Raw genomic sequence first — 19,526 nt, forward strand, 5'->3', positions numbered from 1 at the left:
GGATGGAGAGAAATCGAACGGCAGTGTCCTGGCCACTCGCGTTTGGACCGTCGACTCGACCACTACACACATCTGCACACTCGAATAGATAGATATCAAACGATGCCGTAGCAACATCCTTTCCTCTGGTCACTGGATAGATCACTTACCGCGATAATGAATATTAAAGAAACGTTCATCGTATATCTCGTTACTTTTCTTTTGTTGTTCTTATTTGTTAGTTGATTCTGTTAGAACCTTCGGGCAAGAGGACACGGAATGAAGTATTCACGGTTTCATTCGGTCGTGTCACATTTATGCCGTCCGTTCGGGGGCAAGTGTCGTGCATAGAATATTGTCGATCAATTCGTTATTGTCATTCAACGAACGAAACCGGCGGCCATAGTTTTTCAAACCGCTCGCGCCTCGTTACCCCGGTCACTCGTACCCCTTTTTTTTACTTTCACTGGCATATGTTGCGCCAGAGTCCGGATTACTTCTTTTCTCGCACACGCGGACTTTGATAGCCGTTGCCGGACAGGACGGGTTTAGTTGGTATTCCACGTTCATCGCGGCGTCATCGGCTCGCGCTCACCGCTACGTGACCATCGGCAGGCGGAACAACATGGATTTCCTTCGAAATTTGGTAGTTACGTCATTAGACGATCGTTGTATCGTTCGTATTATATTATTAAGCGAATGGTAAAGAGATTACCGGTATTCAGGGAGACAGCGAAGAATTTCTTGCAAGTAAAAAGTAATGCGTCGATGAGAAAAGGATCTTGACGATTGGAGTGACTTGTGTTTGTACTGTACAATTGGAATGATCGGAGAAGGTTCAATTGAATCGAATTCGAACAATGTTTAACAAGCTTTTAAACAACACTTGATACAATTCAGTGACATTGTAATATAGTAATGATTAATACTAGAACTACCGATCACTTAAGCTGATTTTTACAAACTTCTTTCTAATAACCATGAGTGTTCGTTTATTAAGATTTAAATTGACTTGTATCTCAGTTTTACTATTACCGAATTAGTTTCGTTAATTCTAGTGATAATACTGAAACTAGCAAACGGATCAAAATGACCCTTTCCTGATTTTTTGTTGTTACAATTATTAAAAAGATAACATGTTTTTTCTAACAAATGATTAATAAAATTGATTTAGGAATACGCAAACTAAACAATAAATGAATTAAAGCTTCAATAGATGCACTCTTCGAGTTTCTATAGAATTTCAAAATGTCAATTTAACTGCTCGATAGTTTTAGTGTTAAGGACTGGTTCACGTGACTTCCGCGGCCATATAATCTCGAACTGCTCCGGAGCACCCTTCGTTCGAGTAATTAATTCTCTATTTGATTTTAGATGATTCTGATTGTGCTCGTGCTGACGCTTCACAATGACAAATGCCTATCGACCGCCGAGCCTATTAGCCTTTTCTCATTCATACACGATTTAGTGCAAAGCAACATAGCTGGGGTACCGGTCATCCATGAGGCAAGTATTCTCTTCTGTGAAATAAGAAAAAAAGAAATAAAAAAAAATGTAAAATGAAAGAAGAAAAAGAAAAGAACGCAAACGAGATAGGACGGGAGACTCATACGACATTGAATTGAACAGCAAACCCAGTGGGATTTCGATCCTAATGTTGGGAAACAGAGACGGATCAGATACGAGAAGGAAAATGGACGTTACGGTGAAATTGCGATCGCAAAGATCGGCATGGGTATTGGATACAAAGGACCTTGGGGAACACCTGTGTGAAAAGAAATGTGTAAAAAATGTTAATGATTTGTAAATAGACATTACTTAAACATAAGCATTCAGATTCTGTTTAAAGCATATTTATACATCCGAAGATGAAATATATTATGATATATTATATAATATGCTATAAGAATAATAAATATAACTGCCCCTTTGATGTTCCATCCCCACCATAGAAAAGTACAGTAGTGAGAACCAAATTAGATCCGTGGTTCTATTCGATTCTAGTCTTATTACAAATATTAATAAGTATAGACATCAATTCCTTTATTGCTGGACTTGTACAGAGTGTTTTGCGAGAAATGGATAGTCAGAAGTACAATGCAAAATACTTTCTTAATATTAGGAATCTTATTTAACCCCTTGATCTACAATATTGTATCAGACTCGCGATAAAAATTGTAAATATTACTTTTCTATTGTCAATCGTGAACCTTTGGAGTAGACATAGACATAGAACAAGCATCAAAATTCTTTGTCCTAGTAAATTATTAATGATAAAGCAGTTTTATCGATCACAGTTAAGAAATAAATCATAGGGCAAGGGGTTTAGCAAAGAAGCAACTATTTACATGATTTCTTCCTTATTATAAAATCATTCCTTACGCATTGTACAAAGTAATATCCAGTTAAGTGTCTCAAACTTAAGACAGTCCTAACATCAATACATCTTACAGAATCACCTGGTAATTTCATTCATCGAACAAACCTCCGTCCACTTTTTATGAAACACTCTACACAAATTACTCTTCCAATGAAATAAAGATGAGCTGCAAATGTAAATGACTAATGACCATAATGCTTCTCCTAGAAATTTGCCCATGATTCTAACAAAAAGGAAATGCAACATCATTCCAGTTCTAACTCGATGACCTCCGTTCTTTCTTCGACCTTGAGTGATTCCATCATCAGCCGTCGCGTAATCGACTTTCATCGAATTTCATGGAACAACTGGGCCGCAATGGTTACGTTCAAGGTTCCTCTAAACGTGGTGCCGTCATGGTGCCTATGTACATATGTACTTAGGTGCGTGCAACCATCGAACGAAGCATTATGTGCCCCGTTCGACTTTCACTTCATCGTGTCGTCGAAAGAACGAAGTGGGGATGTGAAGCGAAGAGAAGAACAGTAACGGATTCTCCGGATAAGGCTGGTGAAACACGGAATCAGAAAAACGGAAACAGACCGATCGTACGGGTCGTAGTAATCGTGTTCTCCGAGTTTTCATTGAGGTGTTCATTCGATTTTGTGTACTGAAAGAAGAGGCTTCCACTATTCCGGTGGAAAGCTCGCACGTTCGGTATCCACGCAACTACGGACTTTCGAAACTTTCGTTCTTGGCAGTCACGATTATGGCAAAGCAGCATTCTGTGAGTAAAATAAGGGATCGATTTAAAATGAAAAGAAATAAAATGGTACAAGGATAAACCAATTAATATATATATATATATGTTGTATATATAAATATATATACAGATGTAAACGAATTCTGAAAAGAATGATTCTGTTCAAACGATCGACTGATTGACCCACTTCCGGTACACATGCCACAGACAGTTTCTATTTCTTATCTCTTGATACACTTTGTGAAGTATGGGTACTTTTTATCCTTCTGGTGTGTAGAAATAATGAACTGGGTTAAATGAGATACGTTTTTGCAAGCTAGAGTTTCAACATGTTAACATTAGTTAACCTACTTTTCAGTGGACGACCGTGATCTTTGCAACAATGATCACCGCGTTTCTTCTAGGATTAATTGCTGGGAACGAAGCGACAATTGCTCAGCCTAAAGCACCTAATTTTCAATATTTTGAACGGTGAGAAATATGAATATAAATTGCAGCAAACTATCTAATTTTTTATACTATCAATTATACTGAAATAAACACGTTAGTAGTGGGACATATTACAATATATGTTTATTGCTACTACTATATACTCGATATGAATATAATTGACAATATAAAAAATGTAGCCCTTTATTTCCACACTACTTCTGTGTTAATACTTTTATCTTTCAATACAATAGAATTTTTATGCTATGACATTAGCTGGTAATTTACTTGTAGGACTGAAAGGGATCTGAGCAGGACTTAAATAGGTCGTTTTCTGTAAAATTCCTCTTCTCATGTTTAAATGGTATATTATAAAGACATGCTAATCGTTATCTTGCCTTTTACAGGCCTAAATACCGTTACCCATACTATGATGAGAATGGTAGAGGAAAATTACTGTACGGATATGGAGGACCAGATCTGTACCAATACAAAACTTACAGTGCTCTTGAAGGAATCCATTAAAATAAGGAAGTACTAATCACATTAAAATCTACCAATGATAGTGCAACTACTTCTAAATAACACACGGTACATACACGATTCTGATTCCGATCACAAGAAATTTTGTACCATTCTGTCTGTAAAATATTTAGCATAGTTATGGTACACATGGTTCAGCATAATGTTTTATCTGTAAGTGAATAATAGTATAATTATTTTTCTTTTTAAACTTCTTGTTACCGGAACCACATCGGGTCTCTCCGTAGAATTAAGGAACATTACAAGATCGTTTATTCATCCAATTATAATCAATTTTTAAATGCAATCAGTTTGTGTATATTAGATTACTTCATAATCTTATGTTTCATTGTCTTGAATTATGATTTATTAATCGAGATAATACGTTCGATAATAACATTGTGTCTCAGAAAAGAAAGATGTGAACCGGACGTAAACGAACGGATGTGATCTAAGTGGTACTTAGATCGTTCTTGGTTAGTTGGGTGGGTTAGAAAAATGTGGTTAGAATGATCACGATGCTTTTTCAATGCTGAATCACCTACGAGTACGTTTACCAGTAGTCTATAGCATTAAAATTCACGAATTTTTCTACGACGAGTGTATGTGGAATGTGCAGTAGCATCGCTAGTGTCTATGATGTGTCGAATAACCACCGTAAAAGGCGAGAGAGAGAGAGAGAGAGAGAGAGAGTGAAAACCACTAATTCTAAGAACGCCTAAATAACCGACTATCATATGTCAAAGAATCAGAAATATTTGTAAATGTTTAAAAAACCTCCAGTCAATCGTGGTTGTTAAATCTTAAACTAAACGCGCTCGTGGAAAGAGGAGCACGATTTACGTTCGCCTTCGTCGTGACAGGTGCACATACAAAGTTACAAATGTGCAAGCATAGTCGAATTATAGCGAGATTATGTTGATTTAACGAACGACTACTACCCGTACGATGTGTTTTGGGCGTTTATTCCAAATGATCCTTGTCCGCCTTGTCTTCGGCAGACTGTAACTGTCATACGAAATCCATCTCGGATTTATTGTAATATTGTGTACCTGCTCGTCGTCTGTAGAGCTGTCTCTCTATAAATTTCTTTATCTCGCTGATCACAAACACGCTTGATGTTAACGCAACGAGGAACAAAATATCTGCCAAAAATAAATAAATAAATAAATAAATAAATATATGTATATATATATATTTTCCATAGAAAATTGAACGGTAATCGTATTATTACGAATTATACCAAGGTGTTTAACGTATAGTTTGTACCTTTTGCCGTCAGAGCCTCGGTTTGGAATACTCGTTGTAACGGGGGGAAGTAGATCACTAACATCTGTCCTATTACTGATAATGTTACAGCTACCAGGAACATCTTATTACTCCATAAACCAATGGTAAATATTGATTTTGTCTAAAATCAGTATTCAGTTTAAGATTTATTAATCGATTAATGGTTTTTCAATTTCTTACCTGTGATCTACAGCTCAGAGCATTAAACATATCAAAGAAAACGAAACAGGTGAATGTCATGGTTGTGTCTCTTGCGGTATTTCCATTTATCATCTAAAAAAAGAAAGATTAAGTATTTCCTAAAAATAATAGCAATATGCTTGTAAAAGAGCAGCTTTATACCTCTCTATTATAAACCCACAGAGTACCAAGAATGATAATAGTAGCTGATAATAGTACGTTGATAATAAGGTGTCGTGTGATCATCGGTTCCTTCGTGTTACGCGGTTTCTGTTTCAGCACGTCTTTGTCAACCGGTTCAACTCCCAGACTATAATATAATACACACTGCTATAATACAAAATATATGACTATTAATAAATACCATTTTCACTGTAAGCTACCTTTGAGCAGGTGGACCATCCATAATAATGTTAATCCAAAGAATTTGCATTGCATTTAAAGGATTCGGTATACCCATTAGAGTTGCAAGAGCGATTAAAGAAAGAGCTGCTATACTAGTACTTAACTGGAATCTTACAAAATTCCTTATATTGTGAAAAATCCCTTTTCCCTCTTCAATCGCGGCACTAAAAAAGATACGTAATTGTGAAAGAGATACATAAATAAACGTAGTAATAAATATTAGTAACTGCGAAAAAATATGTACATGATAGTTCCAAAATCATCATCCACTAGAATCATGTCTGCAGCTTCCTTGCAGACGTCGGTGCCATTTTTGCCCATGGCTATGCCTATGTCTGCCTTCTTCAAAGCGACTCCGTCATTTACTCCGTCGCCTGTCATCCCTACAATATTGCCTTCCCTTTGCAATGCTTTCACAATGCATAATTTGTGCTTTGGCGTGACCCGGTAAAACACACTAACGTTACTGATACATTGCTCTAATTGATGTTCAGTCATTAACTCAATTTCATCTCCAGACATTAGTCGCGAATGAAGTGTATCTAGTCCTATCATGCTTGCTAAAATAGAAATTATTAAATGCAGTATACTATTGGCGGTACTCGTAACAAATCATAGGAAACCAAACATAAATACACCCTGTACCTATCGCAGATGCAGTCTCTTTGGCATCGCCTGTGACCATCTTAACTTTAACGCCACTATTAATGAGAGTTGTTATAGACTCGCGAACGTGTGGTCTGGGAGGATCACATATTCCCACTAGACCAACATACATAAGATCTTGTATCGATGTACCACGCGCTAAACCGATTACTGTAAACATTTATTAGAAATAATAAGAGCTAAGAAAAATGACATGTTAGAAGTGGTGTTAAAAGTTACCTCTTAATCCTTGTTGTCCAATCTCGTAGGCTTCTGTTAGAAATTCCTCATCCTTCTTTTGGGTAAGAGAATACACCAAACCATTAGCAGAGTACTTAGTACATTGAGGCAAAATCTTTTCTATAGCACCTTTTACAAAAAATATTTCTTGCCTATTCTATAACACGTTCAATGTGCATAATATTAAATATGAATTATTTTTGTCAACAATACGAGGTCGTATAAAAAGAAACGTAGTTTTACCTCTCCGTATTTCGGTGCACATTTCACAGCCATCATTTTTTGTTCCGAGGAGAAAGGGTATTCTTGTAGCCGCAAATATTTGTCTGCCACTCCGTACATTCCATATTTCATGGCCAAAGCTATCAATGCACCTTCCGTTGGCTGACCAAGTAGAGTATCATTCTGTATTATAGCATTGTTACAGACACATCCTACTTCCAACATATTGCTGATAGCAGTACGAGCAAGGTCGTAATTATCGCATTTGCGAATTCGTATTTCTCCCTTATCGTTGTAACCAGCCCCGGTAATATCAGCTATGTATCCTTCAGAAGTTACCAAGATTGTCGCGGTCATCTCGTTTTTCGTAATAGTACCGGTTTTATCGGAACATATCACATTTACACAACCTACATATCAACATTATAATATTGAAACTTTTATATACCATTGATTAAATATTATGTAATGATGTGGTACATCTACCTACCAAGGGTCTCAACTGTTGGTAACTTTTTCACAATAGCTTTTCTTTTAGCCATTCTCATAACACCCAAAGCTAGAGTTACTGTTACAACAATAGGTAAACCCTCAGGTATAGCTGCCACTGCCAAGCTCACGCTGATGGTAAACATTTCAAGAATAGCTTTGCCCTGGATCCAGCCAAGAAGCATAATAATACCAATAATACAGAACGAGTAAAAAGATAGCTGAGTGCCCAAAATATCCATGCTTCTTTGTAGAGGTGTCTTTGGAGCTTCTTCAGCTTGCATCATTGAAAAAACTTCTCCAAATTCACTCTTCTCGCCTGTATTAACTACTATACCCTATAAATAGTAATTAATTATAATTAATTAATCACGTACTAGTGATATATCATTAATATACATTGAGTGTTATGTAACTAACTTTGCCGTTTCCACAGCGTACTAATGTACCCATAAATGCAATATTCTTCTTTGTTGTCAACCCATTAGTCTTAAGTAACGGAGCAGTGGACTTTTGTGCTGGTTCAGTTTCTCCCGTGAAACTACTTTCATCGATTGCTAAATCTATTGCTTCGAATATCCTGATATCTGCAGGTACTCTATCTCCAATATTTAAATAAACTATATCACCAGGAACTAAATTGCGAGCGAGAAATGTTTCTAAACGGCCTTCTCGTAAGCTGAAAAAAACAATGAAACAATTATCATAACAGAACCAGTGATATCATAACATCATTCAACAGAAATTGATCACATTAATCCTGAACCTAACATGGGATGTTCAAAGTAAGTTGAATCTTTTTAAATGGATGTTACAGAGAAGTAAGTTTCACCTTTGTTGATCTATTTTTGAAATTGGATACTATATCTTCTTCCCTAACAAGGCAAAGGAATGCTCCACTTAAGGGGTTACTATATCCTCCAAGGACCATACTTCTAAAGGAAATGTGAATTTAAATGAATGCTACTAAAACAGTTTCATCTTAATGTGCAGAACTGTACACAAAAGTCTCATTAAAGAAAACATAATATGCGTTTCTTTACCAGTGACATGTTGGTGGCACCAGTTTGTTTAGTTCTTCTAAGGATTTTTCAGAGCGGTATTCTTGTACAAATGCAACTGTCACTACTATTATGATAGCCTGGAAATAATTATTGTCTGGACAGATCAAATTATCAAAATAAATTATTGATCTTTAACATATATTTAAAAATAATACTTACCACTGTAATACTGACAGCATCATCGAACTGCCTCATACATACACTAACAAAAGCAGAACCAAGTAGTAATAAAATTAAAGGATTCTTGAACTAGAAAAAAATGGGTTTTCTTGTTAGTGTTATCCATATCATTACACAACTTTCAATTTTATATGATATCTATTCAATACCTGTTCAATATACTTTTTCCATGTTGGTTCTTCTTCTTTGACACTAAATTCGTTAAATCCGACTAATTGTCTCCGGTGATCAGCTTCTTGCCACCATAGTCCAGTCCTTATGTCAACATGCAACCTTGCTGCTACTTCCTCAGTGCCAAGACTGGCTGCTTCAGCAGTTGTTAACCACATTTCTGAGCTTTGGTCCTTCGGACCCTTAAACAATGAAAAATTACTTATTTCCCCACAATAAATAACTTTATAGATATACTTGTAGGTAATTTTATACCTTCAGGTAGAAGTTTCAGCCATTTTTAAATAATGCAAAATACATTGCTCTTCAGAAACCACTTATTTTGAATGCATCCTAACTAATTAATACTCAGAAATTTGTAATATTTTCATGACATATGTCATTAAATTTTCACTCTTTTACAATAGACTACAGTATAATACTTTTCTACAACTGAATTTACCAATATTCCAAATCGAACGAATACTTTATTTTTTGTACTTAACAAAGCAATAGTTATCGTTAAACTAACAGTTTAAAGACACGTGCGTCACGAATTACAGTTGTTCTGTATCATGTGTGGCACGAACACGTACAACATATATAATAGATTACATGCTACGTATCTAATGGTCAACGAATACTTTCACAGTAAGTTATAAAAAGGCTCAAGATATCCCATGAGTAATACTTCTTCAAGACTAAGTATATACATATCTTTTTTTAACGCGTGTCAAGGGAATTCCTAACCTACAAAATTGACGTGACGCATAATATTAAGATGCACATGGTCTGTTAAGCAACAGAATGTTATTTTCAAAAATGTTTCATTTTCGTCAAGACATCTTCATAAAGTAAATAGATAAATAAATTATTTGGTATCTAAAATTTTGTAACTGATTAGATCTGTGTAATAAATAGTCTCATTTACAAAAATTATTATCAAACACAAATTTATTCGATCAATTAAAAATTCTATCATATGCCAAATTATTACACCAAGTTGAAAACAATCATGCTTCGTTATAAATACATGAACACCCTCAATCTAACAATGAATATTTATGCAGTTTATACATGCATATCTATAAATATGTATATTTATAAATATATTATTTCAGTTTGGAATAATTGCAAGATAATAGAAATGATTGTATGTTTTAGTATTTTCGTCTCTAAAAAAAACTTGTTCCACAACTATGAAAGTATAATTCCAAATTTTATTAATTTTCGTTGTTCAATGCTGAACTTATAATATCTCAGACTACCTCAATGACATATCGATTTCGAAGAATTTTTTGGATCTGTCATAACTTGTTATCGTTCAGTTTACCATTCCGGCAATTATCGATCCATTTTCCTTCGAAGCCGCAAGGCTACATTGTTGTTATAAGCGTCGGTCAACTTTTTTCGCAGCATTCGTTATTGAATAAGTTCACTGGAAAGGTACCCGCAGTTCTTTATGCATTTGTGTCGTACTTGATTATATAAAACGCAATAAAATGTTACAATAAAGTATCACATACTCTTCCTGTTATTTCGATCGCATTGAAACCCCATACAAAAGAGATATTTTTGTTTGATATCGTCTTTTGAACATTTATCTTTACAAACTGAATGTTACATAAACATCCGCTATTTAGGCTTCGCGTGTTTCGCCACAAGAAAATTGCCACTCCGACCAACTATTCACGAGGTATGTAATTGACAATATTCAAGATGTTTGATTAGTTGGGAATCAAACAATGTTAGGTGTATGCAGACCTGCAGGTAAGAATAGCGATCCTGGCATGTGCTGTAGGCAGGGTGAACTCACGATCGATACCGGCATATTCGAAAACGTTACAGTTATGTTGAAGTTAAAGAATGTCATTATTATATTAACCCTTTACACTCGCATGTCTGAGTAGAAATAGTTCACATTTTCCAATGAGTTCTAGGCGACATTCTTTGAGACGAATCGAACGATAAAACATATATAAGTTAAGAAACAAAGTTATTGTTCCTATATTTAACATGTTTATGGATTACGGTGTTTAATATTGTGTGTAAGGCTTTATAATTCTGATATATCAAATCGAATGGTGAACGAGAGCATTACATTATTGCATTACATAATGACATTAATTACATTACAAATGATTCAGATTCCCAGAACTATTTTTCTTTTTCTGAATCACACTCTATTTGTAATATCTGTACGTATATCTTAAAATAAGAAACTGTTTCGCGTTAGACGAACTTATTTGCAAATAAGTTGAAATAATTTGTAACTTAGTGGATCAGCAATAAACGAAAGCTTCTCAAGCAGCAACTGTGCATAGAACGCTTATACTCTTTAATACCTGATCTCCCGTGACCTTGAATACCATACTGTTTACATCATCTAACCAAGTATTCATAACCCAAATAAACAGTAAAGCCAGCCTGTTTTTAGAATCGTAATCTTGTTTTTTAATTAAGGATATCTTCCGATGTCGTCGATTGACAATATAACATAATATCCATGACCGTGAAATATCGTTGGGAGATTATAAGTTAACCAATCCTCTTGGGCGATTTATGGTTCTTCAATGTTCGACAAAGTAACGTTAAGTGACACACGAGTTAATTAACCTTTTGTCCGCGGCGCTCTCTAATGAAACACCATCATTGATGACAGTCGCTAATGCTCGCTGAAAAACGTCGCTATACTCCTTGTCAAAAATGACGAATTGCATCGTTGAAAGCAAGTAAAGCAACAGTGTATGAATATTCACGAGCGACTTGTAAAAATATATATCAATCTTCGCAACATGTTAAAAATATTGAATTTCACGTATCAGTGAAGGCTAGTATGGGAGTATACCTACATATCTTTCGCAGCCATGGGGTAATCGCATTAGATACCACAAACATGAAAAAGTAAGAAAGTAGCAACATATTCCAATTCATTGTTTCATACAAATCAAAAAGCAACTTATTTAACACGTTGAATGCCGTACGACTTTTCGGTGCAAAATACACGAAGTAGGAAAAAATATATTATCGAAGTATTTGATTGAATTGCATTATCATTGTTGCACGGTTACTTTGCTAAACGTCATTGCTTTAGGTTGCATTATTTCTAATATGGAACAGTTTTTAAATAATTATCGTTTAACTGAGTGAATTATAGTAATTCGATTTGGTTGGGTCACCGATGACCCCCCAACGACATTCAACGCGTTAAAATGTAGCGTATTGTAAAAAGAAGAAAATAAAAAAAAGATTTCATACCTCTTTCAATGTTGCATTCTCGTCGCTTCCCTTATCCGCGTTGACATCCAGTTCATTGTCGTCGAAGAGCTGTTCGTACTTCTTACCCGCTGTGTCTTTCATTTCTTCCAGCGAGATCTGTCTCCCTTTCTCTTTTTCGTCCCTGTCAGCCGGCAACCAGCCTCACAACACTGTGCTCCTTTCTTTTCTTTTTCAAATTCTGCCTCGCGCGTGTCGCCTCTTCGAGCCGTTTGGTCCGTTGATTTTCGAGTCAAGCGTAGTCCGTCAATCCGGTTTCACAGTTTCGAAAAACGGAAACACACAGCTCATGGTCCAATTGAAGAATCCCTGTCGAAACACGAGAACCATTGACTGTGCGCCACGCGCTCATGGAGGTTAAGTGTCCCGCCGATTTCTAGTCATGCGAAGGTCGAACGACGGAAAAAATAAAAGAATTTCGGACTCTAGAATTTTCGATTGTGTCAACCGACGAGAATACAGTAGTTTTACTCGGATAACCAGAACCGAAGGCCGGCAAAGACACGTTTGAATAAAAATTCATAGCCGTATTAGAAAATTCATTTGCGACGTTTAATCTCTTAACACTATATTTACGGATATTTGCTGTATAGTTTGTCCTATAGTTCTTAGAAAAATTGATATTCGTTTATTTAGATTGTAGAAATTAGAGGGTTAAAACTAGACAATTAGTATACATTTGTGTAACTGTAAAATTGACTCAAATGTTTACCAAATAATGTTTATAAAATTCAATACGAGTCAAACTGACTTGTTCCGTAAATCTAGTTAATACTAGAACTACCAGGTGGGTCAAAATGACCAATTCCTAATGTCTTCTTTTACGATTATTACCAAGGCACGGACACTCCTTTAAGAAATGATTAAAGCTGGTTTACTGATATCTAAACTGAAATATAAGCCAATTGAAGTCTTGATAAATTCGCAGTTTTAACTATTATAAAGAAAATTTTAAAAAGACTGCTTAAGTGCTCGGTAGTTATAGTGTTAACGCGTTCGCTACCCAGCGTCACATATTTGTGACGGCAGTAATATTGTATTTTACACAAAGAAAATTGAATTATTCCTCTAAATATTGTTATTTAAAGTTATAAGCTACGAAATTATATTTGGGGACTCAATGCCTCGTTTTAGTTTTATTTCTTCAATATTTGTTGAATCGAATAGAATATTACAACTGCGGAGATCGCCACCGAAACAAACGCTGGTGAACGTGTTAAACAATCGTCTAACGGAGAAACTTATAGAGTATATTCGACTATATATAAAATAGTATTTTTTCAGTCAAATAGTATTCCATGGTAAGAGGGTAAAATTAATTTGCAATGTTATCTTTTTATCGCATAAAGTGGAGCAAAGCTCTTCAAGTAACGCTGGAGTCAGCATTGACAAGCGTGCTGAAAGAGTTTCGAAGATTTCAACATTCCATTGGGTGGACAATGCGTAATTCATGTGAACAGCTTTGGCACGTTGGAACAGTCACGCGAATTTTAAAATGATCTCGAACACTGCTACCCCAGACACGAAGTGATTTGAACAAACTCGTGTGTAATCAGTGTAATATATTGAGCACTAGCGTCTCTATCTTTGCTGATAAGAATATTGTTAATTGATAATGGAGGTCTGCGAATATTTTGATGCTTCTGTTCCGTGTCTGTTCACGTCAAACAATGCGATCCGCGAGTACAAATTATAATCAAGGAAGTATGTATAGCGTAACGACCTTCGGTTCGAAAGCTGGATGTGCTAATGAAATAATCTTCAACGAATATCCGTAATACGTGGCGCAGCATAATTGGTGGTGCAATCGTAAATGAGGCAATGTTCGATATAAAATTACATTGAAAGCGTGCAACAACGATATTTCGCATGACGAGCATTCTTTTACTGAAAAATCAAATTCGAGAGTTCGTCTAATACGCATGCTTCCGAATTCAAGTATATACCTGACGTGTCTATTCATTGCTCACTATTCCCACTCGACGAAATAAAGCTTGGCAATAATAAAGCGTCATCTACTCGCTTGTCAGTTCGTAGAAAATTATTATGAACAAAAAAGTGCTATGATACGATCAAAGTTTATAAAGATCGACAATAAGTAGACGGTACGCAACGGTAACAAGTATATACATAACCGTGAGAACTTTATTACATTATTTGAACACCAATAAATGGAAGTAACTCGATGATAATGTATAAAAATATTGTTGACAATATATCCAATTCGCTTTGAACGACAAAGTAAACGTTTCATGCCCGACATGCGAATAAATCGTCTAAGGGATGATTGGTGTGTTCAATGAAATACTTTTTGCCAAGGGTAGTAGACGTTATCCCGAATCGATAGGAACGTTTCGATGACGATCGTTCGCACGGACGCGAAACAGAAGCCTTTGAACCGGTTTCAAGCACAAAAATGAGCACGAGTGCTTCAAGAAATCTCGACAAAAATATCCTACCCTTAGGATAACCCTGCTAATATCCGAGGCACGTCGGAGAATCGAGCCCCGATGCGTGTCCAGGCGGGACAACGTGGACGAGGAACTATTCACGAACGACGAATTCTCCTCCGCGACACCGGGAGTCGTGTTTCAAAGAACGGATCGAGCAGTTTCGTCTTCGCCGTGGAATTTCTATGCGCACTCATTCAAAGGAAAAAGGACTGGAAACGCGTGACGATCGGTTGACGTGTAACTGCCGAATGACAATGTAGCGAGCAGCGCCGCTCGTACCGTGCTGGTACTGATCTGGGAAAGCAGCTATGGACGCCACTTGCTGCACGTGTGTCCACGCGTGTGTATACGTTCGTCCGCAGGTACGTTCCAACGAACAGGCACCCTGGCTACGGTGTCGAATGCCTATGGAACATTTCGGGTCAAATCAATTTCAGATTCTATGAAAATAAAATCAACCCTTTGCCTTACAATATCGTGTTAGACTTGTAGCGAAGATTTCTAATATGGTTTAACAAATGTAAATATTATTCAGTTCTTTTAAGTTCAAATGCAACATTATTTTTCTTGTTAGCAATCTGGCTTAGATATAGAAAGAACATAAAATCTTTTGTTTTTCTAGTGTACTATTAACGAAAAGTAGTTCTAACAAATGCAACTGCGAAATCAAATGGTAGAACAAAGGGTTAACACGTTGAACGTCGCATAATTTCATAGAGCAAAATACAGAAAATGGGGAAAATACAATATTAAATCATTCGATTGTGTTGCATTATTATTATTGCACATTGGTCTGGCTGAATGTCACCGCATTAGGTAGCGTTATTTATTATATAAAAATGTTTTCAAATAATTATCGTTTAATTGAGTGAATGGTTGTCACTGGTGACCCCCACGGCATTCAACATGTTAAATGAAAAAATAAAAAGAGTCCAATGTTTAAGTGGCCAGGGCCTAGAAATATGACGAGCCGACCCTGCTTGTCCCGGGTCAGTGTGTTAGAAGTAGAGCAGACTGTGTCGATCCAGCGTACGACGACCTTACAAGGGGGCCGTACGATGCATTTCGTACCAATTTTGATGAAACTTCGTGGAAAGGCGGTGTTCACCTAAATTCTAAGTAACATGAAATCGAGGCTGTAAATGGTCAGTCGTTTCCGAGATATTTCAAAGTAAAGTTTGTATTTTCCCGTTAGCAGTTCGAGCCTTTTTAGTTGCCAGGACATATCAAGTAAAAGCGGTGGCGCAGCGAAACGCATTAACGCTGCTGCGTTTCCGAATTCGTCCCCGATGTACCCTTGAACAAGTTTGAGTCGAAGTTTATGACTATTTGGGGAACGATATGAGACGCATAGCTGTAACACAGTAAATTCGATGTTTCGGGTAACTGATATAAATTCGAGGTAATAGAGAAACGGTTCATATATGGTTTATTTACGATGGTCAATAATGCAGAAGGAAATCGGAAAATCGATATTCTTGCACGCTTATCGGATAGATGGTAGTATACTTTTTAATATAGTTTTAATATGTTTTGATTAACGAGGATTTTATATTATCGGACAGGGTGAAAGTGTTGAACAGCGTTGACGATCGAAGTCGTTGGATTTATGGGGTTAATGTATTATTGGGAGATTAGATGTGAATATCATTGACTCGTTCAAGGTAAATAATGCTAAATATAATTTCCAAACATTTATTGATCGAACAAGCTAAATATATTTCATGATACAATGGCGAGTTATTTATTGAGCACCGAGCAGCGAAGACGCTTGGTAGTAAGGCAATAGAATCATTGGTTATTCAATTTTCCCGCTTAGCAAGTTAGTGTAGCTGTGTTTAATCGAACGACATTACAGTTCGTTGACATTGCTCTATAGCTTCACGAGACGTTTCCTTTTCAGATTGAGGAGTAGATTACTGTGGGGAATTAATCCCCGTTAAAGACTAATGTTCCATTTTGATGACACTTTCGTTTTATATTTTTGTCGTATTTTTAAATAATGATATCAAAACGTGAACGTGGGAAGGATCATCAAACTGGAACATCGAGCGTTCGTAGGTTAAATATATTGTTATACTTAAGAAATTTTTAATCTTTATTCAAACAGCATTAAAAAATAGATTTCTTCTCGTATAAATGATAATTCGAAGCGAACTGTATTGTATTAAATGTAAGTAGACGTACTAATGTTGTTGCGAATGGTAGAATTGAATTTAATACCTTTTCATAAATAATTCCAACAAGATTCACTTTACAATAGAATGTAGAAGTTACTAAGAATCAAATATATGTATTGTTATATAGTTTTTGAAAAAGACAGTGGCTTTTATAGTTTCCGCTATAAAAATTCCATAATCGAATTTCACAGTATAATCTTATCGAACATTCATGTATTGAATAGAGATTAATATGAGTTTAAATTGATACTAACAATAAAACAAAGAAACGTTGAATCAAACATTGAATATTCATTGCAGCTTACAAGGTATTTATTGCACCGCTAACCCGCTAAAAACTTAGTGGCGCTGTATGCGAAACAACAGCCACTACTAAAAACAGTCACTCCTGACGTGCATGTGTGTACGTTGGATCGATTGGATCAGTCATCTGAAAGGCGGTAATTTGCGTACTGTTCAAGAGTGCCGCGCTAAGATAATCTCCGATGGAAGGCACAAATCCGGCAAAAAATATTTCAGGATCTGTTAAAAGTATCTGTCCATCGGCAGAAGAACTGAGCGTAATTACGAACAATGTCAAGTGTGGAAAATGTGGCCTCGTGTTTCAGAATGAGCCACGATATCGGTTGCATGACCTCAAGGTGCATCAACGTAAAAATCTAGATAAAACAATCAAAGAGAGTGTTCAGTATCATTGTCCTGTGGAGTCTTGCGTTTATGCTCAGAACGCCGAAAGACATTTCACTAGCATGAAATATCTTAAACAAGTAAGTATAATCACGATACAATTAAAATCAGAATATTCTAATTTGCAATTTACTATTTAAATGTGCACTAGCATTATCTTAAAGTACATGCAAAGAAATCATATGCGTGTACCCGTTGTGAAAAAAGCTTCTCCACTGAAGCAGCCAAAGAAGGTCACATGAGAGTATGTGGAATCGAGTTTACATGTTCTTGTTCTAAAGTTTACACTTCTTACGAGGCTTTGCTCACACATGCAAAACGATCCTTACATACCATAAATGACAAATATAAAAATTCATCTAGGTAAGCTAGTTATAAAAGAAACAATGGTTTATGATAAATATAATGTTATTAACTTATATCACAATGTCAAATACTTTCACAGACGTACAAATTCCAAAATGGTTCCTTCAATGCTACAAATTAGCCCAGTTGGTATAAATAAGCTAATTACAATCCTACCAACAACTACTACGGATATTGGTGTACAAACAGATGAAAATAAAAGAAACAAAAGAATATCAAGTCCATCGAAGCATATTAATAATGGCCATTATCAAAATGGAAAACGCAGTGTATCCAAGCAGACACAGACAAGCATATCCCAGAAAATTCGGCAGAATGTCACATCTATGGAGACACAGACCACAGAAGCTTCAAGAGTATGTAGAAATTCACTGAAGATTTCAAAACGTAAAAAGAATTCTGTGTCACAAAATCCTGATTACACGCTGTTAAAGGAAGATCTGAATCTTGGCAATTTTACATCCCCTAACTTGTTTCCTAGTAGTCCATTGCCACTTCGTCATGATGTTGGTTTGCAAGATTTTTGGGAAGAGAAAAGCACATCAGGTACTCAAACAATGCCTGAAAAAGACATGTTTGAAGTTTTAAATCACAATGTCACTCAAACAGAATTTGAAACATTTTACGAGCACAGTACAAATCCACTCATACAATGTGTTCCGAAAAGTACTGTTGCTCTGATGACTTTACCTTACGTAGAAGAAACATCCACAGCTGAAGGATATTCCTTTGTGTCTTCAAATAGCATATCAAGATCAGACCCTATGCTTACAGATAAAACCTTTGATGATAAATTTAGTAGTATAGAGACTCAGACTGAACAAGATTACTCACAATCGTTTTTTGATTCAGATACCTTAACTAGATCGTTTGCATTAAGTTCTAACATTGAAACACAAACCACAAACAATCTAGATAACATGGAGCAATTGTTGTATAGTAACACATGCACACAGACATGTAATGAAATGCTACCATCCGATTTGGGTTTATCTAATATTCAGACGCAAACAGCGTGGACTCAACTTGAGGATACTACTGTTTCTACCGAAACGCAAACAAAATCATTGATATGTGAAACGGGATGCAACATTTCAATAGGTGCATGTCGTTCATGGTTAAGTATTCAAACTAGTCATACCGAAACACAAACTGATTTACTTAGTATTTTCGAAGGTCTTCAATAATGAAATATTAACTTTCTTTTTTATACTGAATGCCAGTAAAATAATCAATATTTATGAAAAATATTTTATGCACTTAGTATTATAAATTGAAATTAATTTTTTTATATTGTTGTTTTTTACTTTGGTATTTTGTATATTTTATTACAAACTAATTGTTCGAGTTCCTGTGTATGTGCAATTTGTTCATGAAATATTATGTGCATAGATCAAAATACTGCATTTTCTTAAAGAAAATAATAAGTTTTTGAATTTAATGTACTCATTGTTCGCATTGCCACAATTTAAAATTATTGTTTGTACATATATATTGCCGGAATAAAAAAATACACATTGCTGGCAATGTAATTCTGTTATATGTAACTTATTAATAAATCTGTTAATTTGAAAGCTGATTCATGAGGAGTGTTATTAATTTTATTTTAAATTTTAAGGGGGTAAATAAGCCTTAAAGCTTCTTGTG

At 35.7% G+C, this 19,526-nt stretch overlaps 4 protein-coding genes across 11 annotated transcripts; 3 read left to right on the forward strand and 1 right to left on the reverse strand.

Annotated features, from left to right (window-relative positions):
* The first annotated feature begins 453 nt into the window (after positions 1 to 453).
* LOC116431803 (uncharacterized) lies at positions 454 to 2,633 on the forward strand. Of its 2 annotated transcripts, none has more exons than XM_031987697.2 (3): positions 454 to 625; positions 1,354 to 1,485; positions 1,609 to 2,633. In XM_031987697.2, the coding sequence occupies exons 1-3, from the start codon at positions 605 to 607 to the stop codon at positions 1,750 to 1,752; spliced, it is 297 nt and encodes a 98-aa protein (XP_031843557.1). In that variant the 5' UTR covers positions 454 to 604; the 3' UTR covers positions 1,753 to 2,633. The 2 variants fall into 2 exon arrangements, with proteins under 2 accessions (XP_031843557.1, XP_076221640.1); XM_076365525.1 differs by lacking the exon at positions 454 to 625 and adding an exon at positions 666 to 815.
* On the reverse strand, positions 798 to 14,802 carry SPoCk (secretory pathway calcium atpase). Its single transcript, XM_031987339.2, has 17 exons — positions 14,653 to 14,802; positions 12,176 to 12,502; positions 8,917 to 9,120; positions 8,747 to 8,836; positions 8,567 to 8,664; positions 7,944 to 8,202; positions 7,525 to 7,861; positions 7,056 to 7,444; positions 6,813 to 6,969; positions 6,573 to 6,743; positions 6,172 to 6,487; positions 5,906 to 6,091; positions 5,685 to 5,832; positions 5,523 to 5,615; positions 5,322 to 5,463; positions 5,105 to 5,197; positions 798 to 1,499 (listed from the first exon to the last, which is right to left on the reverse strand). The coding sequence occupies exons 2-17, from the start codon at positions 12,275 to 12,277 to the stop codon at positions 1,444 to 1,446; spliced, it is 2,841 nt and encodes a 946-aa protein (XP_031843199.1). The 5' UTR covers positions 12,278 to 12,502; positions 14,653 to 14,802; the 3' UTR covers positions 798 to 1,443.
* Positions 2,771 to 5,089, forward strand: LOC116431809 (uncharacterized). 2 transcript variants are annotated; one of them, XM_031987720.2, is made up of 3 exons: positions 2,771 to 3,370; positions 3,460 to 3,572; positions 3,938 to 5,088. In XM_031987720.2, exons 2-3 carry the CDS (start codon positions 3,484 to 3,486, stop codon positions 4,053 to 4,055), a joined length of 207 nt encoding a protein of 68 aa, XP_031843580.1. In that variant the 5' UTR covers positions 2,771 to 3,370; positions 3,460 to 3,483; the 3' UTR covers positions 4,056 to 5,088. The 2 variants fall into 2 exon arrangements, with proteins under 2 accessions (XP_031843580.1, XP_031843569.1); XM_031987709.2 differs by having other exon boundaries at positions 2,773 to 3,125; positions 3,938 to 5,089.
* A 79-nt stretch (positions 14,803 to 14,881) lies between the features above and the next one.
* Asciz (ASCIZ zinc finger protein) lies at positions 14,882 to 19,458 on the forward strand. Of its 6 annotated transcripts, none has more exons than XM_031987370.2 (7): positions 14,882 to 15,008; positions 15,269 to 15,765; positions 15,842 to 16,146; positions 16,212 to 16,310; positions 17,127 to 17,593; positions 17,665 to 17,876; positions 17,959 to 19,458. In XM_031987370.2, exons 5-7 carry the CDS (start codon positions 17,312 to 17,314, stop codon positions 19,064 to 19,066), a joined length of 1,602 nt encoding a protein of 533 aa, XP_031843230.1. In that variant the 5' UTR covers positions 14,882 to 15,008; positions 15,269 to 15,765; positions 15,842 to 16,146; positions 16,212 to 16,310; positions 17,127 to 17,311; the 3' UTR covers positions 19,067 to 19,458. The 6 variants fall into 6 exon arrangements, with proteins under 6 accessions (XP_031843230.1, XP_031843250.1, XP_031843222.1 ...); XM_031987390.2 differs by having other exon boundaries at positions 15,842 to 16,048; XM_031987362.2 differs by having other exon boundaries at positions 15,845 to 16,310.
* Positions 19,459 to 19,526: the final 68 nt, after the last annotated feature.

The sequence above is a fragment of the Nomia melanderi genome, chromosome 3 (assembly GCF_051020985.1).
Source record: "Nomia melanderi isolate GNS246 chromosome 3, iyNomMela1, whole genome shotgun sequence".
Taxonomy (NCBI): domain Eukaryota; kingdom Metazoa; phylum Arthropoda; class Insecta; order Hymenoptera; family Halictidae; genus Nomia; species Nomia melanderi.

What these genes read in the sequence shown, in the direction of transcription:
- LOC116431803 (XM_031987697.2), top strand. Translation starts at nt 605, where the DNA reads ATGGATTTCCTTCGAAATTTG. An exon ending in TGGATTTCCTTCGAAATTTG is followed by an intron (nt 626 to 1,353) that starts GTAGTTACGTCA and finishes ATTTGATTTTAG; the next exon opens with ATGATTCTGATTGTGCTCGT. An exon ending in GGGTACCGGTCATCCATGAG is followed by an intron (nt 1,486 to 1,608) that starts GCAAGTATTCTC and finishes TGAATTGAACAG; the next exon opens with CAAACCCAGTGGGATTTCGA.
- SPoCk (XM_031987339.2), bottom strand. Translation starts at nt 12,277, where the DNA reads ATGAAAGACACAGCGGGTAAGAAGTACGAACAGCTCTTCGACGACAAT. An exon ending in ATGCTGTCAGTATTACAGTG is followed by an intron (nt 8,665 to 8,746) that starts GTAAGTATTATT and finishes AATTATTTCCAG; the next exon opens with GCTATCATAATAGTAGTGAC. An exon ending in AGAGACTGCATCTGCGATAG is followed by an intron (nt 6,488 to 6,572) that starts GTACAGGGTGTA and finishes TTTCTATTTTAG; the next exon opens with CAAGCATGATAGGACTAGAT.
- Asciz (XM_031987370.2), top strand. Translation starts at nt 17,312, where the DNA reads ATGGAAGGCACAAATCCGGCAAAAAATATTTCAGGATCTGTTAAAAGT. An exon ending in GCATGAAATATCTTAAACAA is followed by an intron (nt 17,594 to 17,664) that starts GTAAGTATAATC and finishes AATGTGCACTAG; the next exon opens with CATTATCTTAAAGTACATGC. An exon ending in AAATATAAAAATTCATCTAG is followed by an intron (nt 17,877 to 17,958) that starts GTAAGCTAGTTA and finishes ATACTTTCACAG; the next exon opens with ACGTACAAATTCCAAAATGG.
- LOC116431809 (XM_031987709.2), top strand. An exon ending in AATTTTCAATATTTTGAACG is followed by an intron (nt 3,573 to 3,937) that starts GTGAGAAATATG and finishes TGCCTTTTACAG; the next exon opens with GCCTAAATACCGTTACCCAT.